Source organism: Rhea pennata, chromosome 2 (genome assembly GCF_028389875.1).
Source record: "Rhea pennata isolate bPtePen1 chromosome 2, bPtePen1.pri, whole genome shotgun sequence".
Lineage (NCBI taxonomy): Eukaryota > Metazoa > Chordata > Aves > Rheiformes > Rheidae > Rhea > Rhea pennata.
Genome location: NC_084664.1, coordinates 19,113,954 through 19,140,379, shown reverse-complemented (window position 1 = coordinate 19,140,379; position 26,426 = coordinate 19,113,954). Strand labels below are relative to the sequence as shown.

Below are 26,426 nucleotides of genomic sequence, written 5' to 3'. Positions count from 1 at the left end.
ATTTGATCTTCAGATCTCTTCATCCATGTCAGTCCTAGTGTGTGAACTGCCAGATTGATCTGAGTCCAAACTATTTTTATATATTCCAGTAGTGTATTGCTAAATCTACTATTCCTGTTTAATCTGTTAACTAGCCTAATATTTCTGAAATATAACATGTACTAGGTACAGAAGTATCCTGAGTGTTCAACTCACTGTCTTAAACTCCCTAATCCAAAGTTACCACATTCTGAATCACTTAGATGTTGGTTTGAAACTCTGCAGCAGATGTCCCTGGCCCATAGAGTCAATTTTTGCCTTGAAATCTATGAAGAATTAATCAGTCTCTAAAGATGTGCATACTGGATTATTTAGTTAGCTATTGATATCCATATTTATAAAACTTGTATCTGCTTCCCAAACCTTAAGGCCTATTTACATCTTTGGAGTCATAATGAGAGTAAGTTACTGCTGTGGTAACAGACACTCTATGTTCAAATAATTGCCAATCATTGCTAAAAGAAGAGAAGGCAAAATGCCACCATAACAAGTCTCTTACAATCCTGAAGAACATCTATGTCAAGCCATTAGACAAAGGCTCTGTTAGGCAAACATATTCACCATTTTATGATGACCCAGGAGTTCTGGAAGATAGATGAATCAGGCAATGACCTAACACCTTTTGTTTTGATTTTGGTAACAGAAAGGTATCTGCCAATTTAAGATCTCACCAAGAATATTGCAAAAAATCAAATTAGGTTTTTAGCTGCTCTTTGTGTAATTTTCTGGAACCAAAGGGCATGCAACACTACTAGGTTTACAGGAAAAGAGACTTGATCTGTTTTGACCCCTAACCTAAAATGACTTTCTATAGGTTGTATTGCTGTTGGTTGAAGGAGTAACACAAATAATAAGGAACACTTCTCTGATCAGGATGAGTTTCATCAGTACTTACTACATTTGGAAGAAAGCCTCTAGTATATTAGATTTTCATCAAAAGCCTTTTCATACCAAATAATGTTGTTGTTAAAGGCACTCATTTCTGTTTTGCCTCTCCAGTGTATATAGCAGACAACAGAGATGATCAAAAACTTGTAGACATGAAATTAATTTCATTGTAGATAACTAATCAGATTTTCATACTGTAATTAACTTACATAATTGCTGATTTAATGATAAAGTCCCAGATACTGCTCAGATAAACAAACAAGCAAGCTGACAGTGATTGAATTATTGAGAAGGTAATAAAGTTGGGAAAACTCATTTTGTATTATTTTCAACAAACAAAAAAATAGATTGGAACTTTGAGCTAAGTTCAAATAAGATTTGGTCATAACTGAGAGCTCACTATGAGAAATAGGTGAGATAATGGGAAAAAAGAAACTTGAAACCAGTCATAGTGTAAAAGAGAAAAAGAAATAAAGAAGTCCTGTTGCTAAACACTGTCTGAGCATTATATTATTCTAGAGAGCAGGCCAAGATTCTTGTGATTTCTAGAGCACGTTCAAATAAATTTTTCTTTTATTTAATGCATGTCTTTCCTATAGTACATGAAATTTTCCAGTGTGATAAGCTGAAGTTTACTGGATTCATTTCCTTAGACTGTCTGGAGTAATGCATTTTTCTCAGTTGTGTCACAAACAATCCTGTCAAAATTTGCCCGAATGAGTTTATTTTAAATCATAAATAGTTGTGATATATATAGCAAGCGTTCAAGAACCTTGAAGAAAAAGAAGGTTGTGACCTTGTGTGCTCCATGCACCCTATACAAAGGTGGCCTCTGAGCTTTTGCTGTGGCCAGTTGCACCTATGGGGGTCTCACTACTCTTCATTGTCTGTCTGTCTTTCTGTCTTGCCTAACCATCTTACCTGCTTATCTTTCCCCAGCCTGACTTCTCTTTTATAAAAATATTGTCTTTCTTCCTGCCTCCCTAAAGTTTTATTTTGGTTTCTGTTTACAGCCTCATTTGACTGTGTTGACTGTTCATTTTGCTCTTAAATATTTCTTCCGTCTGCTTTTCTGCTGTTTTTATTGTACAGTTTATTCAGCACTCCAAGCAGCCAAGTGGGGAGGATGGAGAAGCACGTATATATACATAAATAATAGTTGTTAAATGTAGAGGACTGCCTAGCAACAAAACACAATAGAATATGTCTCTCCCAGCAGAGGGTGGATGCTTTCTTCGATAAATCAGTGAAATGTTTTGAGGATTCCCGCTATGGTTAGAAAGGAGTGGAATATTTGAAGAAAGTCTCCCTCTGCTGTATTGTTGATCCACCAGTGAGCACATTTTGTGGACTGCAAGTGAGATGGGTCAGGACTGCAAATGAGAGATGTTGCCCAGGACTGGTATTTCTAATGCTTGCTTTATTCAGCTGCAGCAACAGGAAGGAACCTAGCAGATACCAGTTACAGTCATTTTGGTGACCAGCTTGGAAGAGAGGAGACTAAGATGATTAAATAGTTAGGTCACTAGCAGGGAATGTTTTTCCTGAATAGTTATATTTTTTTTTTTTATCGCAGCATATCTTTTAGGACTAGCAGGGTTAGACATTGCAACTCTAGATTGTGGTGCCTAATTTTTGGTACCTTGTGGTCTAATTGGGCAGTTTGGCACTTTTTACATTAGATAGCTGTGTGCTAAGAATCAGAGTCACAAAAGCCAGCACATCTCATTTGGCAATAGCTAACTTAGTCAGCTGAACGTATGGAAGAGAGATTTGTGGCTTATGATCTGCCTCTTACCAGGGCCTGGTTCTCAAGCATGGGAAAAGGCCTGCCTTCACAAGGGGTCGCAGGTTTGAAGCCTGTCTTCGAGTGAACCATGCAAGCTCCCTTTGCTATCTCTAAAGTATGAACTTGGACCTTCTCAAAGAAAGTTTTAGCAGTTTGTCTCTAAAATGTTCTAGCATAAGAAGTTTCTCAGTTTCTTGAACTGCCAATGTTCCACTTCACATTGATCACTAAACAAAAGTAAATAGGCAGAAGTATAAGCACAAATATGAATCTAACTATACAATCTAGTAGGGAAGGTATCTTACGTATTGGTTAGAGTATTTACATAGAAAAAGGAGAGACCTAGCCTCCTATGCCTGCACCAATAAGTAATTATAATTACTTCAGTAATTATTTTTGTGTATTAAGAATATATTCATTCTAGAGTATAGACCCCCCAAAAGATAAAAGGGACTTTAGGCGTATCCAGAATTAGACAACAACTGAGAAGGAATTTTTAACCCCTAGATTTTGGACCATTTACTGGTGGTTAGACACGTAAATTCCTTCTGGATGTAGCCTTACTTGTGATGGTGCACTTCTGAGTTCCCTGGTCTGGGCTTATGAACCAGTGTCATCCGGAGTCCATAGCAGGGTGAGACCTGGCACTTGCCAACCTCTCCATTTCTCTTTCCCACTTGCATTTCCACAGTATCTCTGTCAGGGACCAGATGGGAGCTCTGGTGCACGTTGACCGGGTTTCTGTTCCGGATAATCAGGGAAATTGAGATGGTAGGGTGTTCTGCAGCAAATAAGTGGAGGTGTCTTTAGGTACAGATGTTTTGCTGTTGTTAACTGTCTGTAAAATTGGTATAATAGCTCTTCTGTTCCTTATGGTGGTGTTGTGACTGCAAAACAGTTACAGACTCTCAAATGCTTGGGTATTGCAGTACCTTACAAGTCCCTAACACAAACAGAAAAGCAGAAGGACAGCTACAAGCAGGTAAGAGAATGGTTGTTCAGGGCAAATAGCGCTATATATGGAAGGGACATTACTATGCATCTACTCACAAGGACATTTGCAAAATACATGAAGAACTGAATGAAAGTTCATAGTAGCTGGTACATACTCTGTACTATGAAGCAGGAAGAATTATCCCTGAAAAACATAGAGTGAACTTGGAAATTTTACAGGTCAAAACATTAACTATCAACAACTTTTCTCAGAAACCTGCTAATTGATACACTGAAGATAGTGTGTTACTGGTTTTTGTAGTTTCTTTTCTTATACGTGTTTTATTTCACTATCGTTACTTTACAGGTTTGGAATAAATGGCAATTTTAATCAAAAAACCCCCTAAACCTAAGTTACAGAGAAGGTGGCATATTTCAAGAAAACAAACTGCAAATGCTAATACTACTCTAGCTATTTGAGTTCAAATCTGTAAGAAATGAAAAGACTTCTTATTATCTGAGAGAATAAGAGGATTTAAGTTTTTAATGACAACTGAAAAAGATGTTAAAGAGGAAGGGTATGCCCATCAGATACAATCTTACAGCTCAAATGTTTTTGTGGTTTATCTGTGTCTCTTGAGAAAGAAATTGCCCATGTTAAGCAATTAAGAATTCATCAATATGTTTACTCATGCTTTTGCCAACATAGTTTTATAGAAAACCAGAATGTATGCAAAGGTTAGCAAATAGGATATTTGAAAGATGAGATGTGCCTGTTATCCCTTAGGGATTTGACTGTAGTTATTGATTTTGGGGGCTGATGAGTAGCAATATAAATCACTGAGAAGCAATGAAACTTTGTTTTCCAGGGAAGGAGAATTTATCACCCTCAGTGCCTCCCAATCATTGATTTCACATTTTGCAACTCCCCTTTCATCTGAATCTCGTCTTCCCTGGGCCATTGTACTTCAGTCTTCTCGCCAACCACTCAATGACCTCTGCAGCCTCTGTAAAGTTTTTCAACTCCATGCACATTTTCCTGACAATAAGTTCAGAGATCCCTCTCTCCTGCTTTACGTTTTCAGGCATCATTTCCTTGTGGGAGATTTCTGTTCTGACTTGTTTTTCCGTTTAGTTACTTGCCACCTACATGTATTGAAGTTTTTGAAGACTGGTTTTTCAGAGCTGTGTGTTGCTCTTGTACTGTTAGAGATGTTCCTCCTGAGGTCTATAAAAGGGAATTCTTCTCTGACTTCTCTGACTTCCCTGAGTCTAGATTTTGCTCTAGAAAGTTTATTGCCAGTTTGTAGTCAACGTGGCTAGTCTGAGCTCATTATTTCTAGGCCCATTCCTTTCTTTAGTCAGATTCTCCTAAAGGTCTCTATTTCTTTTGAGAAACAAAGCTTAAAATAGTAGTAATTTTAAACCAGGTTAAATAAAACTTTTTTTTTGTCTAAATCATCTTCTTGGTTTTCCAGTGTGGCTGGTCTTTTGGGGAATGCTTGCATATGATGAATCTCACATGGATTCAGCTTTTATTCTGATAGGAAGATTAATAATTCTTTAAAAAAAAAGTTGAGATGATTTGCATCACTAATGAACAAAATTTGGTTTTTACTCACAGTTTCTAAAAAAGATGAACCTAATTTTTTCAGAAGAAAACATCTCTCACAGTTTTGGGGGTACCCCGTCACTCAGTGGTTCATGCAAACTTAACCTGAGCTGTGAAGCCATCTTTGCTTCCAAAATCTTCCCATTCTTTTGGAAATGGAAAAGCAGACAGCTTGAGCTAACATGTAGAACATACAGCATTCTAAGTTGTTTTGAGTCCATTCTAAACCTCTTGTACTCCTCTTCTTCCTCCATTTTCAAACCTCTATGTCTGTAGACTTCATTTCTGTATTTAGAAGACACAGGCATTCCTGTTAAGTCAGTTAACATTTTTTGAGATTTCTGTAAAAAAAATCATTGTTACTGCTTTTCTTTGCAACACTGACTGTTTTATGGCTTGTAAAGAGCGCAGAAGTCAATCCCAGTATAAAAAGTGCAAGTGCTAGCAAAAAAAGAAGGTCTCCAAAATGACCCGGATACTTCTGGAGCCTTTTCCAGCCCATTCTCAGTATTCTACAGTATTTCAGAGGGGAATATCTGCTGGGCTTGCATGGTCTTCTGGGTTACTTGCTGCCTCTAAAGTGTAGAAGAGTCTTTCTCATATGCAAACATACTGAAAACTGAGAGTAAACCTGCAGAGTGGCAATTTGTGTGGCAAATTTGTGGTTCATAATCTATGGAGAAAAACAGGCATTTCTGGAAAAAAGGGTCTTAACCTACCTTAGATGCCTGTAGAAGTATGACGTAACCTGCTCTCTGGAGAGATATGAGACTCTCCATTGAATGTATGGAGGTCTTAGGCAGACTGTCTTGGACTTAGATGTTTCAGTTATCTTCCCTAGCTTAGATGTGTACAAATTCTACTCTAGATTTCTATTCCCTGTTGTAGTAGCACATCACACCAATTCACACTAATTGAATGTGATTGAGGAAAGAAGCTAAATGGACTTTCTCCACATACTGTGTGGAGCAGTGTTTTGTGGGCTCACAGTGAATAGTGACATGGAGAAGAGATGTTCAGTGAAAGCCTTTTCACTAGTTGTCTATTTCAGGGTTGCTTAGGATAGCAGGAAACTGAATTTGATGACGTTCTGTGTTTTTCCTAAAGAAGAACACAGATTTACTTAAATTGAATTGTTCTGGCATTTTGGAATCAATGTGGTATAGGGTCAGTTTGAAAAGCAGCTAAATTTTGAAAAGAAATCATAGTTTTGCAGGCAAAAAATGAAATCACAAGGAAGACATCGAATCTATTTTTGTATATGAAAGTCGCAATACAAAAATATGTATACGAGCTCTTTTAGTTTTATACACACACACACACATACATGCACATCAATTGGAGAAACGATTAGGAAGTGTGTATAGACTTTGCATGCAAAAAAGCCTCTTTGATGTTTGATTTATAACTATCCCCTCATATGCATGTACATACCATAAACATAAAACAAAATTCTGCAGTGCCACAGAATTAATATATATTCTATAGTATCTCAAAGTTTTTTTAAAGCATTAATATTTGAGCCATCTAAGTGTCTATTTCTGTACTGGTTTTATTTTTTTAACATTTTTCCTCTGAACCTGTGTGACAGGTAGAGGAGGTTTCCTGAGTTATATCTGTCCACCTTAACTCAAGGACTTGTAAGGCTGGCAGGCCAGACTTCTCCAGTTAAGTGTTAAACATTTTGGTAAAACTTTGTGAGAGCTAGGAGATCCTAGCTCTAAAAGATTAAAAATGCTATTGATGAAATGGTTTGGTAGTATCTTGCCACATGCACAGCAAGGAATGTAAGGCTCAGCTACCTCTGAATTCAAATTCAGATGCCAAGTGCTGGGAGCTGCTGCCTTTAAGAGATACTTTTCTGAAGAGTCTTCAACTCTCATTTCTTCTCAAGTAGCAAGAGCAACAGTCAGAAGTGTGCTGGATGCTTTACAAACCTAGACAAATTGCGGTCCTCATGACAGCAAATGTGCAATTGCAGAATTTATTTCTAGTATGTTTGTCTTCAACAGCCAGCTGAAAATGAAAATAGGAAGAGAGGAACTGTGCTATAGTCATTATGTGCCTGCACCTTGTAACCTCAATACAGTGAGGAAGTGAGGAGCATGTTTACTTGAAACCATGCTTGAGGCCATGCTTTTCCTTATTCACATGTACAGCTGAAGTTCTGCACATATGGATCTAGTGAAAGGTCTCTGTTTATAGTCCTTGCTTGTGAGTCTCAGCTGCATTCTAATTGTAGAGATTACTTTTTTTTTTTCCTTTTCTGTCCATGCTTAAGAACTAGAAAGGCAAAAACTTAACATAGATTATATATTCCATGAAGAAAAGGTTGTTAATGGAAATCTGGAGGATCAGAGTTGTCTTAGGAACACAGAATAAGAGAGCTTTTCCATCACTGAGATCAGTCACCTACTCTTTCAGACAACCGTAGTATTAATCACACTCAGAAGTTAATCACATTCTCTTCCCACTTACTGGGCGGTTATTGAACTATTACTGCTTTGCAGCATCTCTGAGCTGTCCCCAGGTAAGGAAGCGCTGGCTGTGTTTCCGAAGAGGAACACCAATAGTGCATGTCCCTACACGCTGCACGGAGGAGGGCAGCTTCTGCAGGCTGCTGTTTTCTGGTGTGACAGAGAGGAATGGAGGGGAGTTACGGTGTTCTTCAAAAAAATCGCCTAGAAGTCATATGTGATCAAGAAAATATCTCATTTTGAATCTATCTATTAGCAATTTATTTTTCTAAATTTCTTCTCATTTCTCTGTCATAATAATTTATCAGTATCTGCTCAACCCTTCATAAATATTTTTCTTCCCTGGATTTATATAAAATAAAAATTATTCTTTGACTAAAATGAGAGCGCATGACCACTGCAGTCCTCTTAGCCAAGCAAACTGTCCATGTTTTTTGGAAAATAGATAAAAATCCTTCTCTGCACTGTATATTTATAGAGTTTTCAGCCATATTGCAAGAAAATGCAAAAGTCTATGTGAGTCTCTGTTTTATGACCTCATTTTTGCATTAAGTATACTTGGCAAGTTGCTCTGAATAATTTAGTCTATTATGTCTTGATTTAGCTGCAACTCTTGCAAAATTTATTTCAATATAGACTACTTTGCCATCATGTTTTTAATTTGGTTCCTTTTTCTTAAAATCATAGATAAAGTCTTCTCTTTGTTTTTAATAAAATACAGTACTGCATATTGCATTTCATTAATCATAAAATGAGACTAGCATGTTTTCAGCCCTGTTGTTAAACTGTGTCAAGTATTTGGCAAATGATTGGGCTGGATGGTGATCTTTTTCATTTGAGATATTTCAGCTCCCTAAACTAGTTCTCTTTCTGCTTCCTGGGTGACCATAACTATGTTAGATGATAGTAGTGCATCCAATAAGAAACTTTCCTATTTTTTTCATATATGAAAGAAGTAAGTGAGGGCACTCCGTTAACTATTGTCATCTATCAAAGTGGCACATCATACTGAAAATAACTTAAATGAACAGATTAAAGAAATAGTTGGATTATAAAAGGTAACTGGTGGAAGAAGTAAATATTTTAATCAGGAGATACTTTGACTTTACATCTTTCTTTCATTTTACAAGTTCATATTTTGCATTGGTATGAACAGTTTTTAAAATGTGCCTGAATGCATATGTACTTGTTGTCTGCATAAAACATTCTGATGAAATTCCTTCTATTAATTTTGAATTACAGTTTTTGCATGTAATGCAAGCCATAAAAATAAAGCAATGAACAGTTAAGGAGCCCAGCTCCTCCTCTACACTTCACTTGTGCTTCTCTTCTCACCCTTAGTAGGAATGTAGATGGAGCCCTGGCTGCCATAACTGCTTATCTTTGCTTTCAGAGTTGCTGCTGGCAGAGCACTTTGTCTAGTAATCTCCACTCAAGATCTGTCAGTTTGCTTGATCAGGAAACCAATATTTTCACATATGTATCGATATTTAGCTGGAAAGTAATCCAAAATCTTTGTGTGTGAGTCCTGGGGAGAAGAAACATCAAATAAAAGATTGAAGAGCTTCTGTGTAGACTGCATTGCTCTTAACACCTGCAGTTCTTTATGAAGACAGGGAGCCAGGTAATTTTTTTTAATATTTGGGTAGTTACCTTTTAGTGAAGTCATAGGCTTCCAAACTATGTGCGCTGGCTAAATCCTAAATGCCTTTAAAATCAGCTAAATGACTATACATAAATTTCAGGCTTTGAGGCTGTGGCTGGTGACTTACATGAGTCAGGAAAATATTTTTCCCTGGTGCATAGTTAGCTAGATGGATTCTGGCAGGCTTTAGATTTTCAAACAAAACAGTTGTTTTTGTTTTTAAAAACCTTGTTTAAACAGATTTTAAACTTTTTGTGGTAACATGGATGCTTCTGACATCTGGCCAAGTCCACATCTGGCAAGCTCAGAGTCTCCAAACTACTGAGATCAGCCAGCTCTCAACTCTTCAGGGATTGACTTCCAAGGTTATTCAGGTTGCTGTTAGGATAAATATATTGAAAAAAGTGAAGCAGTCAGATGTCTGCCAAAATATGTATGAGGGATACAAACTTACCAAAGGCAGAGAAATAACTGACATGTCAGAGCAGATGGATAAAATAGTGCCAGCCAAACCCATCTCTTTTTGGATTCCCTGAAAGTATATAGTTTCTTCTTTTTTTTTTTTTTTTTTTTTTTTTTTTTTTTTTGCAGTGGTAGGGGAGCAGAAATGAGAATGTATGAGCGTGAATTTGAATGAGAACACAAAGGGAAGAGTGGTATATATGTCAAACTATTTACTCCTTCTCTCCTCTCTCAAGAGGCAAAGGGACTAGAGCTATTGTATATGGGTTTTTTTTTTTTTTTTTTGGTCTTAGGTGTTTTGTTCACTGCATTACGCTGTGTCACAGTCTCAAGGGAACTTCTGAGCCACAGAACTTCTCTCTCTTTTGTACTAGATGTTGCAGAACCACTCAGTAACTCACCAGGGAAGATAACTTTCTCGGGCAAACATTTTTCACAAAATCGTCCTCCAACAGCCTGGTGCCTACAGACTCTTGCACTGGTACACCTAGTACAACATGAACGCGCATATTTACTTGTTTTGGGGTCACCACTCCCTGGGGCATAGAATATCTCGGGTTTGCCAGGTACATTGAAATCACTGTTATATTTGGGAAGTTTATGGTTAAATAGTTTATTCTATTTCAGTGCAAAGCTAAGCATCAGTTTCTGTATTCGCAGATAGGTAATAGAGAAATTATATAATAAACTGTCTCTTGCTTTTGCTTGTTTGCGGAGCGGTTTCTGTTTCCCCTTCCACTAGCAGACTGAAGTTAATTCTCAGGTGTGCTCACATAGTTGTTTGGAGCAAGGGGCAGCTTCCTTTTTTTTTTTTTAATCCTGCTTCTTAGACTTTTCTTTCCCCAAAGAGGACACAGACTTAGATTATTGTTTTTATATTCTTCTTTCTCTTACTGACAGAATTTCAGCCAGTCTTTCTAAAAGGTACAGTTGGAATGCCCTTGGGTATGGCATGGGCCTGCTTGGACATAACAGTTCTTTTATTGTAAAAAGAACTGTTTGCATTCTGTTTACACAGTGTAAACATGCCTCTTTTTAAAGACACTGTAGATTATAAATTCACTTTTTATAATTTAAGTTTAAAACTATTCAGTAAGCAAAGATAAGTAAGAACAGTGAAGGTGGGTCATTAGAAACTCTTAATAAAGACTAGGTTCTATGGCAAATAAATGCATTTTGAAGTCATGTGTTCAAGCCATCTAGAAGTAGGTATTTCCTGAGGTGGTAGAATCTGTGACATACCACTTCTTTTCAAGTTGGAGGAAAAACCTGAAAACCTCTTGGAATTCACATGGATGTTTATTTTCTTCAAAATAAACTATTCAGATTTGCCATTCAAACTTGACTGAGATCTGCTTCAAAACCAGGGAAAAAAAAGAGGGAAAATATCTGAAGATACATGAATAAAATAGCATTCTAGGGATACAGTTGTGTGTCAAACCAAAAGTATATCAAAGGTTCTGTCTGCTTAATCACCAGCTAAATCTGTCAGGAAGCTGAATGAGCCTAACTAAAAAAATGCGTTCCATAAACTGCTTTAGAGATCTGCCATTCCTGTGTGATGAGTCTAAAGTATAATGAAACTTTGTGATAGCAAAGCTTTGTAATGAATTAAGTTCTAAAATTCTGGCTTTGTATTTTATACTAGTACTGATGTTTATTCACTTACACTGCATCATGAATTTCCAAAAGACTTTACAGGCAAGATTTTGCTGAAATGCAGCCTGAGGTTTGAGATATATTTTAAGACAGGAAATAGAAAAAAACTATCTACAGTACAGTGAGGAGAGAAAAAGGATTTCAGTAGACAAAATTTCAAGCTGGACTTTGGGTGGGTGGCTAAGAGAATTGTTCTTCTTTTATGACAAACAAAAAAAAACAAAAGATCTTAAACGGCCACAGGTCTTTTGACTTTGACGTGCATCTTATTGAAATGCCTTGCCTCCAGTGGCAAAGTGCCTCCAGCACTTTGTGTTGGGGAATTCATTCAGTTCCAGTTCAGAGGCAAGAATAAAACCTACTGAGTAGTTACTGTGGCTTCCTGCAGCAACTACTGGCTTTATAGAGGCATTGAGCTAATGATCCAGCAAAATTCTTCTTTAAAATTGTGAGATTCGCTAGGATAGCAGAGAATGATCATAGCCACAGGCCTATTAGTGTAAAATGTTGTGGCTTAAAAAGCACGTGTGGTTTAAAAAAAATGAGAAAGAAGTGGAAGGAAGTGTTCTTTTTTATATAATTAGCCTACGATTATATTCAGCTGTTATTGTACCCCTAAAATATTCTTCACAGTTGCACCGGAAATATTTGTTGGTAGTATGAGATTGGATAATGAGTTGTGCATTCACTAATATTTAAGCAGATGCTCTGAGCTGTGAATCATGTTTTGAACAGTGGTATGTGATGCCCATAGTGTACATAGGCTCGTGAATGCCTTCATTCATGCCCATCTGTTAAGATGGCAGTGTGCCTACATACAAGTGCATTGGTCCCTTTTCTAGAAAGCGTAATGCCAGACTGTTAGGAGTTGGGATGGGAAGCTTGTCTCACACTGCAAACATCTCTGTTACAGGAAATCCCATCGTGGTATTAGAGCTGAAGCCTTGATAGGTGACCTGATGCAGTAGGATATCCTGGAGGACATTTTGTATTTTTTAAAAAAACTGTCCAAGCATGGCAGAAGAAGGTAGAGTGCTATCTCAGAGGCACAGCAGGATGCTGAGAGGTGGAGTTGTGTGTAAAAGGCAGGCATGAAAGCCGGAAGGATCACTTGGAGTGTCTGATACTCTGTTCCGCCACTTAATTGCCTAGAGACAGCCCAAGACAGCTATTCCAGTCGGGCGAGGGCAGATGGTGTTGGACAGTGCAACAGATCAGACAGATCCCATCACGCTTGCTCATAGCTGCCTGTTAATGGAATTAGCCCGAAAGACATCATCTTAAATAGCAATAAACAGGCTGCATAGCGACCTGCACTGAAATGTGCAAAATACTTGCAGTAAATTCTGAAGTCACATAAAAAGCATGGGCAGTTTTGTTATAGGATTAATAAAGCTTTTTGGATAAACTGGCCTCAATCTTAAGGCAAATATGATTTTTTGAAAACTAGAAGAGAATTAGTAGTTTCTCATCACTTTTGCCTAAAATGGGTAAGTTTCACCTCAGATCCAAAAACAGAGATGAATTTGCTGATGCTTAAGTTCTAAGTTCTGGATCTCATTTCCATGTGTCTAACAGGGATAGCTGAGGGCAACAATAAGAAGAATTCAAGGTCAAAGACTTTGGGATTTTTCGAGTTAAAGTCCTACTCAAAATTTTGAATATTTAGGTTTAGGATTTGTAGCACTGCCAACTCCACATATTTTTAAAAACACTTGTTCTTGGGATCCTCTCTTTCATGTCTGATTTTTTGAGCCATTATAGTATGTACATTTCCTCACAAAATGAAGGGTAGAAATTTGCTATTTGAAAAGGAAAATAAGATTTTGATGTATGCATTTGATTTTTTGACTTAAGAATTGGAGTGAAAAGGAAGTTGTCTTAAACACATTACATGATTGTGAGAGTTGGCTATAGAGTGCTTAGCTCAGTCCTCCTAAGGTAGGTTATTGATGAACATGTAGCAAAGCTACTTTTCTAAAATAACTCCTTAAGTACCTTTCTAGTTAGTGGAGCTGTGTGTTTGAAAGCTTTCAGATGGAGATTCTGTCCAAGTAACTTAAGTCTTGAACTTCTTCAAGGATGTCAAAGACACCTGCTTTTATCCATGGTTTGTCTATGGAATTATGCATTAGTAGGGCTGATTTACTAGGCACTTAAAATTTAGGCAGAAATTATATTCCCAGTTTAGGCATACTGAATCCCATTCAACACACGTAGGGGGATTGCACAGTACTAATTAAAATATTTTCCCCTCTGATGCAAAAAGTAAAAGGCGTCTACCTTTTCCAAAATTAATTGTCTTATAACATGTACGATAAAGTTGATCTAAGAAGCAAAAGATTTTGTATTACACTGAATTAGTGCTCACTATTAACATTATGGAGGTCTTACAAGGGAATTTTTTTTTTCTGTTAAGAAAACTTTATAAATGGTATTTTTCTTTTAAGAAACAGGTGCACTGAAACCATAAAACTCATGTATTTACTCCTTTTTTTGGAAGTGCTATGTCTGTTAGGGATTTGAATACTAAATTGTTCCATGTTAGTTCTGTTTGCACCATTATTGTACCTGCCCTGCTAACAAAAAACTTACCACTGTGTGTGAACTGTCTGTATGGATTTTAGCCATTATTTTTAGACGGCATGTGTATCTGTTCATCATGTCAGCTGAATAACTGAGCTGACTGAATGCTGTGTCAGCATTCTAAGTCTCTCTTCTATGTCTGTAATTCTGCAGCGCTGAGCATCCTTTAATGTTAGCTGGTGACCTTAAAAAGTCTTTCTGACTCCCAGTAGTATGACTACTGGGACAGTGCGTTGGCAAGGGTAGTAATAGCTGGAAACACTTCGAGGTTAAAAGCAAACATCTAAGTTCATGTGACCAAATGACAAAAATGAGCCACAGTTTATGAAGTCTCATGCGCTCCTTGAGTAACTGGTACATGAACAGGCACTTTCTGACTTCTTCTGGTTTCTGAATGTTTTTTTCCCCAAATCTTCTTTAAGGAACAGAAACTGGTGTCTAGTATTTAAATAGACTGCAGGAACTGGGGGAAGAGGGTATCAGATTTCCTTATGTATCGTAAAGATTTGTGACACACATCCCCAAATTGCTATGTATTTTTCATGAGATTTACACTGCTTATAAAAGCAGAGGAGGGAAAATTAATTATTGTCATATTCTGGGTGGGCAGAGTAGTCATTTAGAACATCCCTACAGAATGAGTCCCTTCTTCTATTGACAAGGGTATTTGGGTGAAGCTTGTGCTCATTCGATGCTCCCAACTTGGAGCTAACCAACACATGCTGCACACTCTGCATCACTTTAAGGAAGGCTTATCTCTAGAAAGAATAGTAGAGAACAAGAGTTTTGATAACCAAAAAATAAAAGAGATTGATGTGAAATAAAATCAAGATTTCTCTGTTTCATTTTTTTCTTAGCTGTAGAGAGCAGTGGATGGACTTTGACCAGACATAGGTTCTTTGGAAGAATGTTTTATGAAAAATTCAAGCATGGCTTTTGGCATACTGCACTTCAAGGAGAGTGCTTCTTGGCTCTTGGCCGTTAAAGGTTATTCCATTTAAAAAGTATGCCACTAAAACTTCATAACATTAATCACAGAAGCAAGCCAGTCATATACCATCAGACCTTTCACTGTATTTATAAAAGACTTAATGCTGACAAAAGGTTAGAGAGAGCATGCAGTGAACAGCTCAATGAACTGTGATGGGAATGGGAGTGACATATTATTAGGAAAGCCTAAAAAGCAATACGAAGTTTCAGTGTAGTAATTCTAGCTGTTCAAAGCATTGGTCCATACCAGACCACATGTAAGTTGTAGAATATGTAGACATGGTGCTGGTAATTTGGGAGGGTGTTGCAACTATTCTCTATCATTTAAATATAGGAAGAGATTTTTCAAAAGAGCAAAAGAGAGTTGGACTTGGATTGAGTCTTTGGTAACTTCCACAATACAGAAGAACTGAGAGAAAAACTGGTTAAAAAGTGTCTGTACTACGGGGAAATGAGAATAGTTTTCACCAACAGAAAGGGTCTTGCCTCTGCAACCTTCACAGTTAGCTGCCAGATGCCAGCTCACACTGTGCTGCATTTGCAGTGGTATTTTCTTGGTTGATTGGTAGCCAAATGCCTCAGCTGCTTGTACAAATGGTTCTGAGTAAATCAATGAGATTTTGTAGACACAAGCAGTTAATATTTCAACAGGCAATTGCAGACAAAATTGCTGTGTCAGATTTCATGGCTAAGAAAGCTATTGCGCTTGTTCAGGAAATTCTGTGCCTGGAAAGTTTTCAGACTGTCCCATTTCAATCATCTTAAAAATTCTACTTTCAGATCAACTTTGAAATGTTCAGAGTCACTACATGTCGGTCTTTTTGATAGTGCTTGTTAGTTTCGAAGAATCAAAGATGAAACAGGATGGTTTCTATCGCTTGGCAAGCCTCAGGAGGATGGTTAATACTACAAACCGCTTTGGTTCTTCAACTGTTCTAATGTCTAAAATTGTATATTAAGATAATAGGTCATTCTATCATTCAGGTCTTTCTGAGAAGCTTCTTGCTGGATGCTGTAGTTACAAGCATGTTCACAGGTGCATAGATTTATTTTATTTTTCCTGCTGACCTTCCAAAGGAAAATCAGCTTTTGTTGCATGCTATTCCTTTCCCTTTGTGCAGCATTTGTCAAATTCCCAGAAGAAGTCTGCTTTGCAACATCTTCAGTCCAACAGCAGTGAAAAAAGCAGATGAAATTTGTACCATGGTTTGATTGTCGGCAAGCATCTCTTTTAAAGAAATAGCTTGATTCTGCTGAAAAATGTATGCCAGGAAAGCACAGAAGCTTTTTCTAACTCGCTCACTCTCTCTCAACCCACATGTCTGCCATCTTTGCCCCCACTTTCCTAAATACATCTATGTCACCCAAAGGACGTAGTCCTGGGCTTTTGGCCAATATCCTGAGCTTGAATTCCCACATAAAAAAGCATTTACTTAGGAAAATAATACCATGTGGCAGCCAGTAGGCACAATACTACCTCTACTGCCAGAATGCAGTGACTCTAAATGAAGCTAAGTGGCAGATGGCCTAAAATGTTTCAGTGCTTTCATTCTCTAGAGCAGGATCACGCAATTAATTTGTACTGTGGTGGACTGAATTACGTTAGCAGGTCCCACTCAAAGGATGGGATTCATTGGCTGTAGTGCTTCTGGACCAGGAAAGATCTGCAGAGGGAAGGGCTATGTCCTGCTGAATCATTGCCAGGACAGCAGGCTCCTGGTGGGGCCAGGCGAGTGAGGAGGAACGTGGGAAACCAGAGACACTGCCTGGTGGGGCCGGGTAGAATGTATTCATGGCTCAGATTGCGACTGGAGTTCACCATCTGAGTAGTCTTGTTTCAGATGGAGGGTGACATTTTACTTACTAATGATGCTTTTACATGAACCATTCTTGCAGAGCTTGTTTTATGTTACTGTTTGATGAGTGTTTTCCTTATGTGTGGTACTCAGTAGGTATAGAGGAAGGCCTTCTGTCTGTCTCTCATAATTCATCTCCAATGTTATCTTCTTCCAATTTATAAAAAGTTCTAGAACAGTCTAGGTCATGTCCAGATACTGCAGCTTGGAGGCATATGGTATAGGTACAAAGAATGAGAATTCAAAGTGAGACAGATCTTTTTACTCATCTCTCCAACGAGTAAATTGAAAGCCTTCCTTTAAGGCTTCAAATGATTTTGGGGAAGAATGGAGGAGAACAAGAAGTGTCTTGCATGCACAAAAATAAGGTACAAGCAGAATTTTTAGCTGGAAGATGGCCAGGACAGGACTGAAAGGAGAATATAAATGGGCTATCTCAGGAGTAGGCTTATACAGCAGACTGGGTTACATGTTATTGCCTTGAGAGTAAGAAGGAAAACCTGAATTTAAATACTTAAGAGGAAAGCAACAAAGTGTTTGGGAGCAGGAAGGCAAGGTTGGAGCAATGAGGAAAGAGAAGATGTGTTTCATGGAGACCAGAAGAAAGTGAAGTATAGAGGATTCAGCCAGTAGGAACTTTCTGTTGTTGAGATCAGAGAAATCCAAAAGAATAACCAAATTGTCATTTTGGTTTAGCAAGTGCTGATGTATAGGCAGAATCAATTTAGCTTAGTGAAAATATCTGGGGCAGAATAGATAAGAGCCAAAATCTACATCTGGGGGGTTTGGACAGAGAGAGGCTGGTGGCATCTTTAGTGTGACAGAGAGTGGTTGTGAGAGAAAAATGAGCAGCTCACTTTTAGGTTTATTAGAAGGAGTGACTTTAAAGTGTAACTGGTAAATACAGTCCATCAAAACGGAATTAGGCCAGCTGCAGATTATTGGAATAGCACAAGGAAAATGTCCTTGTCTGTTCTCTCATCTTCTCTAGGTGCATGTTTTCACTTGGTTAAGAAAAGTCAGTAGAATTGCATTTAAAGGTGTTGTCACTTCACAGTCTGTCACAGGGCTTTTGCCAGCTCCCTTCAGAAGGAGCTGGTGCTTATAACTGTGCCAGCTGGTTGATCTGATTATCTAGTCACTTTACTAGAAAATCTAAATATACAGCAGTACAAACTGAAATATGTCTGCTGTCCTGTTTTGTAATTATTCTGCATTTGGATGAAGAAGTACTTTCACATTAAAGCAGTACTGAAGCTCTCTCTATCTTTCTATTCTATAGGTTGTCATTTTATATTTTGAGCCAAGCGTATTTCGCTGTATTCTCCTAAGATGGGTTCGTCTTCTGGGCTTTGCTACTGTTTATGGAACTGTGACGCTCAAGCTGCACAGGTATTTCACATATTATTAATTTCCATTTCTGTGGGAGTGTGTGCAATCTGTGTGGGTACTCAGAATCAAGAGCTACAAATATTATCGTGAATAATAACCTTCTCTGATTTTTAAAAACACTGTGTATTTCTCCTCACTGCTCCTGGTGGAATTATGTGCTGCTAATCCTGGTAGAGGGCTATAAACACAGAGAGTGTTAATAGTAATGGTTGCTCGAGGAGGCTGTGTGTCAGAAGTGTTGAACTGGAGCTGCAGGATTTAATGAAGAATATATATATCAGCTGTAATATTGTTCAAGAAGTTCCTTTTCAGAGAAAGGGAATATATTTTACTTGAATATGGAACAATGTCAACTACCTAAGCTTGACCTTTAAAATGTTCATAGAAAGAGATTTTTTCTTAAAGTATTTAGATACTGTGACAGTGAGTAAAATAGAACACACTATGGTATATATACTTACTTTATTTTCTTATGGCTCATAAGTCAAGGGCTGCTTTCTTCAGGCACTGATAGCAGGCTATGGTCAAGAATGACAGTGCCTGCCAGCAAAAATGTGTGGGAAATTGTGGGTTATGTTGGGGGCAGTTCCACTCAGTTGGCAGCACATTCAAATTAAATTCAGAGTCCAAGATTCAGAGACCTAACTTCAAATCCCACTTCTACATTTTCCTTATAAATTCAAGCCTTTTCTGGCATGCTGGATAAAATCCTAATGCTTTACCGCCTTTAAACTTTAGTGAAAATAATTACCGATGTATCCTGTAAGTATTTTTTATGAAATAAAGAGAAATGCAGTGTGTATATATGGTATATAGGAATCTTGGATGAAGTAGGCTTGCTCATCTTTTTATCTTTTATCTTAGTTTCATTGCCGTGTTGGCAAGGGAGGTTCAGTATTATGCCTGAAAACTGAATGAGGACAGAGTATCTTGTGTTTAATACTGCATTATTGGCGTGTCACATTTTAGGTGGAGAAACCTGCTTTTCTGTCAAAACAGAGCCTCTTCTTGAAGCTCTCTTTTAGTTGTGTCCCTGATTACAAGTGTATACTTTGGCTGGTAAACTCTATCTGTATAACACTATGTCTGGCTACATCTTCACATTGAACTTCATTTAGAAAATCCCATATCTTCATGTTATTTTCTAGGATGGATAATTTCTGATGGAGAAAGAATAATAACTGAAACACTATAGAAAAGATACAACAGAACAGCTGATTTTGTTTGGATTATATTATATTTGTAGCTCAGATATGTTGAGAAACAGCTTAAGACTGTAGAAGATTCAGATTATCACTGCAGTTCTAGTACCTTAACAAGCTGTTTATATTATTTTACATGGTGTTAGGAAGCAGTGTCATGACAGCAGAGTTGATCCTTCTGTTTACATGAAGTGAGGAAAGGCTGGAAAATTGGCCAGAAAATGTTGGTTTGCTCATTCAGCTCTTTGGTGCTACTTGGCACCTGCACTGGCAGGCTCAGCAGACAAAGTAAAGACTGAATGAAAAATCGAGAGTGAACTACATCCTCATCCTAGGGGTTTCTGATCAGTACTGTGATGAAGGCTAACAGCGTACTGGGCTTTGTCAATAGGACCCAGCCAGTAGATTGAGGGAAGTGATTATTCCCCCTCACTTAGCACCCACTAGACCACATACTACCAATACTGTATCAAGTTTTGGACCCACCAAAACATCGGTGAACTCAAGAAAGTTCAGCCACCAAGATGGTCAGGGGATGGAGCTCTGGGCCTGCAAGGGCAGCCTGAGGGAACCAGGCTTGTTTAGCCTAGGGAAGAGAGAGCTTCAGGGGGACCTAATAGTAGCTATCCAGCATCTACAGGGAGGTTACTGAGAAGGCAGAGCCAAGCTCTTTACAGCAGTAAGTGTTGAGAGAGCAAAAGGCAATGATCATGAATTGAAATGGGAGATTTCAGCTATATACAAGGAGAACATTTTCACTATGAGAGTAATGAAGCAGGGGAACTGGTTGCCTATGAGGTTAAGAATCTCATCTTTGAAAGTTTTCAACTAACTAACTGCATAAAATCCTGAGCAACTTGGTCTGAATTCACTGTTAACCCTGCTTTGGGCACCAGATGACGTTCTGAGGACTTTTCAACCTGAATGAGTCTATATTTCTATATGAAATACGAAGAGAAAAGGCCACTATTTCATATATTAATCTAGAATTACTTTCTCTTGGAATCCACCTTCTTTTTCCAGCGGGATTTCCTCACCATTCTTTCCTACATATGTGGTATTGTGGTCTTTTTTAGTTTTAAATATTTCAGACAGCGTGTCTGTCTTGCAAAAGACTGAATAAAATTAGATATATATTTTATTGTATACATTTACAACAGTTATGCTAATTAGGAATAATATGATGTTCATAGAAATTTGGTAGAAATTTTTGGCAGATCTAATTTAGTCCACAATCATTACAGGGTTGAAGAATAGCTTATTGCAAGCACTATAAGTACTCATGGCAAGCACTGATCCCCTCCTGGAAGTGGCCTAACTCTTTGCCTGGGAGAAGAATTGGTTATTAGCAAGGACCTGGTGATTTTTTTAAGTTCAATGGGAATATTAGTGTGTTGTAAAAGCAGCTATTAATGGTAACCAGAAAGTCAAAAGCTGTATTTCTCAACAAATGAGGTACATCAAAAGCATTGGGGCACGAAGGTTACAAACGGGAACAGAAGACTAGAGACTCTCCAAACAACCGAACTGTCTCATCAGATGCTCTCAGAGAAGGAAAGAGCAATACAAATGTCCATAACATACTCATTGGGTCTATTGTAGAAGAGATCATAGAATGAAGAGCATCAAACTATGTGAAAATATAACAGACCCAAGGTTATCTCGACCCAAGATCATCTTGCCCAGTAGTCTGTCTTCCCCAGTCTGTGCTCCTTTCTGAAGTGAGAAGGAGACTCTGGCACAAATGTACATCAAGTGCAACAGCTTGTGGCCCCTCCTCTGGCTTCTCCACAACTTTGTACTGAGATACTGGCTGCACATTTCCCCTCACCTTTTTTAGTTTAACACTTTCCATCTGAGGCCTCACTATGCTGCTGGACCTTCTTGTTCTTCATTCTCCTCTGACCAAGATGGCCATTCAGAATACCAGAAGGAAGAAGGATGAGGGACAGGTGGCCCTGGTGACTGTGTGGTGTCCATTGGCTCCTTGGATCCTTTCAGGGCTGCTCTGCTCAAGTCTCCATTCTTTTTTTTTTTTTTTGACCCTTTAATTCTGACATGTGTTCCTTTTATTTTACTTGTTGTCTCCTGGAAACATTTAATTTCTCCATGGTTTGCTTTCCTCTTAGCTTCCCACTTCCCAGGAAGATCTTTGTTTCATTAGGGTCAGACATCAGGGAGAAGTCTGTAAAGTAGCCATGAACAGGTGCTTAAGGAAGAGCAGAAGAACAAGGAAGACATGTACTGACTCATTCTTTGAACATCCCATCATAGACAATTTCTGAAGTGCCTCATCTTAAAACACCTCTTTCTTATTCATTGTGCTTTTTTTTTAAATAATGAGCTGATGTTTGCAGGGGTTGGGGGTAGGAGAGAAAGGAAATGAATTTAATTTAAGAAATCTAACTGAAGAGCTGTGAACATAGAAGTCAGTCCTTTTTCAACAATGAATTCATCCAAATAATTCTCTCAAGAAATTATATTTCAGATTTAACCTTTTGAGTTTAAAGGAGCTGCTGCTGATGCATCTTGTAGTGTATTTCTCTGACTGAAGACTCTGTCCCTGTCAAGTTCTCTTTAAAAAACAGGTTATTTATTTGAAAAACAGGTTATCTCCTAATGCTTAATATTTTCTGAACTTCTGTCATCATGGTTTCAGGATTAATACAGAATTCTTGATTCAGGATCAGGGGAATGGAAGAAAACTATACACACATACACACAGATAGATAGATATGTGTGTGTATATATATATATATATGTATATGTATACAGAGGACAGCTTACAAATGTTTTGCCTGAATGAGTAGTTACAGACTGCCCTTCCTTGGGCTCTCTAATTCAAGGCAACCTCTATTCCTTACAATGTTAAGACAAAGAGTGGGCAAGTGAGGCGTGTGAGAAGCATGGAGGATGTTATGTTCCATGTATGGAAAACAAGACCGTGATATACAATAGTTCTATAAGTGGTGGTGGATTTGGGAGAATAGTAGGCAGGGATAGAGGACAAGAATACATTAACTCTGTGAGGCAATTCTGCACTTCATCTAAATGCTGTGCTAAGATTACATCACTGTGTTTTGCCATCTGGTATAGTGTAACACTTTCATGCCATCTGAGCAAGTCAGTGGTCCTTCCTACAGATCGCTGTAGGTGCTAAAGAAATTGGAAGCAGGAGAGATAACAGCAGTCTGAGTAGTGCAGAGCACAGTGCAGAGTACCCATGCAACATGGCTCATATCTTAAAGAAAGGAAGATTCATGCTAGCAGAGAAACAAAAAATGATGTCATTCTGTTTCTTGAAGCACTTGGGAGGAGATGTATGTTGGCTGTGAGAACAGGAAAGAAGAGGAGAAGGAGAAACAGTGTAACCTCCTGTCATAGTCAGGGGAAGTGAGAAGGAATATAAAGATGATCCTATCTAGATGTGGCTGGTAGAAACTCAGTGCAGAAAGCTAAAGAAGGTACCATGACTGGAGCCTGTACAGCATAAGGTAGAATCAACTGAGGAAGAATGGTGATCATGGCATAGGCGTGGAAAATTTTTTGAGTGTTCCCCTCTTTCCACCCCCCCCCCCCCCCAGCTGCTGGAAAATGTTTGAAGAAAGGCTTGTGGCTTCTGAATGATTGTTATGTTTCGGAAGAAGCTATGTAAAGTCTTATAAATCTTTAGTGGAGTTGTGCAGAGGAACTGTGGCTGACTCACAATTCTTGTGCAGAGCACATTCTCTTTAATGTCTTGATGTCTCTGGAACTTACCTCCATACCTTGGAGAAGAAGCAAAAAAGGTAAAGAGATAGTGAGCTCATACCAGCTTGTGAAATTAGTAATTCTATGATAGTGGCTGCTTCCATTCTTTCTCACCTGGACAGTATACATTACCCCAAAGTATCTTCAGGGGGAATTAGTGGAACTACTTTTTATATCTCTTGCCATGGGGAGTGAAAAAATGATTTAAAGCTTCTTACTGACTTTTAGTCAGTTATCTTAGAACATCTAGTTGTAGTTCCCTCTGTGGTTAGTACAGGGAAGGGTATGGTGCTCCAGTAACAGAGAAAATGCCTGTCTCCCTCCACTGATAACGGACTGTGAGGGAAGTCTCCAGCAGCTTCAGGTGTTGTTTAGGTGATTTACTGAAGTACCTTAAGTTTAGATGGGACAAAAAGAGTGTAAAATACAAAGAACAAAGAATCCAAAGTCTTGGAACTAGGTAACCATCAGAATGTAGCTGAGGTTCTGATCCCAACCTTCGTTTTTTGAGGACTTTTTTACAGGACCTATCAAGATCCCAGTTAGCTCTTAGAGACCCGCAAGGAGAACGTGCTCCTTAAAAGGTTCCTAGTGCAGATGCCCTCTCTGATTTTTTCAACAGTTTATATAAAGGCTTACAGCTGCCCAGCTGGTTATTCCCAGGTGTGCCCTCCTTAAAGAGGTACATTGGTCTTTGTGCCTGCAGATTCTCAGAGTCTTCTGTGATCTTCTGGTCTCATCACATGGCCTGCAGTCATCTCTGAGGCTGTTTATTCTGTTTTGTACTCAGTGGAAGTGGAAGGCAGCAGAGTTCACTATCATAGTCCCTAGGCCAGTGGTTCACAGTTCATAGTGCCAGCAGATCATAGTCCCCTAGTCTCATATGCCATTATCTTTAGTGTTTCCTTGAAGAGGGGGAGTTGCAATGCAATAGAGTAGGTCTGGGATACTGAGCAGCAGTGAGCACTTGGTTGATGATGGAGGTGCATCTTTCTTTAGATCCCTATCTCTAATATTTCAGGAGTAGTAGTGGGTACAGGCAGCCTTACACACATCAGAAATTGCTGACTTCAGGATGAGAAAGAGGAATTCCCATTAGGGAAGGAAAGGAGGCTGGGGACAAGGGAGTGGCAGTGGAAAAGGTGAGAAGCAGGGGAAGAAAGGAAGAAATTTGCAAGACTAGTTGTTGAATATGTAAATATACCATCAGTCCTGAAAATAAAGTGGGGTCTGAGCCTGCAAAGGCATGTGTGCTCAGAACAGAAACTGAAGCTGCCTCAGCTACAGGAGTGCTCAGGTTTAAATTACCCTACCTAGTGCTCTTCAGCTCTTGCAGCCTGAAATGTATGTTTTAATATAAACAGACAGCTGGATGAATGCATGAGAGGATTATTGTAATCAAGGCAGTATGGAAAATTATCCAAATCATGAATGACAGCATCCCAGAGAGAAGCGCTGTCTGGGAGTGGTGGTTACTGTATAACCTCAGCTTAGATGGACAAAAAAATGAGATGAGGATTGGCTTAAGTGGTTACCTACCCTTTGGTTTTCAAATGAGTCAGGCCCTTGTGGTCATTTGGCATCAACACTTTAACTTTTAAAATAAAGAAATGTTTAAATAAATGTGATTTCTATCAATTATTTATTTGCTTTGTATTATAAAAGGCAAATGTGAAGTGACTTCAGGCAAATGCATTTACTGTGGGATCTGGTCCATACCATTTGGTCCGTAGTGGTTGTTATCTCTCATGGAAGAAAAGGAAGAAAGATTATTTTGGAAAAAGGCGTTGCTGTTGCAGAAATGCACTGTTCTGAGCTCTGGCCTGATACTGCCATGTGGAATTGACAGATTTTTTACTGCTTTAACTTCACTGGCAGGGTTGAGGGTGTCAGTCTATGCTTGCATGGCAGGAAGAGGGGTGGTTTATTCAAGACATAGAGCTGGTTACATTAAAGGCGCTAGTATCTTACTGTAGGCATTCTGACTGTTTTTCTCTCTCTTTATTGGAAGTATCATATGGTATTTCAGCAACTGAGAAATTTGGTGTTTCCTATATTTATGTAGCTGTGATCATTTTGTAAATCCAATTCATGTGAACGGTAAATGCTTTGGAGACTTCTATTGCCATCTATTATATTCTCATGTAATAAATTACAGCATCAGCTGCAAGATAGTCAAGTGACATGTCAGTTTGAACTGCTCTTTAAAGACCACCCATCCTGAAACAAATTTGCTATGAACACATTGTCCTTTCAGAACAAGGTGCGTTGTGATACTCCATTACTAGGGACAAAGCAGTCTGTACAGACTGAGATCTTAAAATGCTTTTGATTTCACTTTGCTTTTGTGTATAGGCTTCATCCCCAGGGAATGAATTATGTTTGCAGAGGGAACTCCCAGGCTAATACCTGAAAACCCTTCGTCAAATTTCTCCGTGTTTTATTGAGTTGTCATAGCAGAACCAAGACATTTATCCTGATATTTCCAATACTTGCTGTGGGAAGGGGAGATCTAGGTTTTGTGATGTGTGAGGTAGGTGCCGCTGATGCAGTCCTCTATGCCATAGAGTCTTACCCAGTGGTGAGTTAGCCCTGATGTTCCACCTTCCCTGAGAAGGGATGTCTTAAACTGCTTAGGTGTGGACACCCCTTGTACCTGGCCCTGTTGGCTTATATACCCACAGGTGTATGTAGCAATACATACGCCATGTTTATTTTGTGTTGAAACTTACTATGAATCTCTCCCAGTCCATGGAAGGAGAATTTGTCTGCCCTTCCTTCCAAGGGGTTTATGGAACTGTCAGCAAAAGAGTGATTTCCCCTTTCCTTCTCTGAAAAGTAGGCAGGCTGCAGCCTGAGTTAAATTTGACCTCCATACCTATATGCTTTAAAATACTCCTATCTTAAGTGTGGTGGCTGTTTGTATGGATAGTAGGTTTGTATTAAAACAGATTTAAAAATGTTAGCTTTCTTCAGTCATGAAGCAAAGACAGAATCTCAGTTTCCCTAAGAACTTAAATTCCTAATAATGCAAATACTCATGACATCATTTTTCTGTTTCCGTGAAATCTCATGGAAAGGGGTTTGATGTGCAGTTTGCCTGGCCACTAACTGCATTGTCTCAAGCAGGAGAAGGGAAGGGATAT

General features: G+C 38.5%; 1 protein-coding gene across 1 annotated transcript in view; it reads left to right on the top strand.

The window, feature by feature from the left end:
- The window catches only part of GPR158 (G protein-coupled receptor 158), a 202,805-nt gene that overhangs the window by 132,962 nt on the left and 43,417 nt on the right, over window positions 1-26,426 (top strand). Inside the window, exon 6 of the mRNA XM_062567691.1 lies at window positions 18,219-18,328. Within this exon, the coding sequence (XP_062423675.1) occupies window positions 18,219-18,328 (110 nt within the window). The remainder of the gene's footprint in view (window positions 1-18,218; window positions 18,329-26,426) is intronic.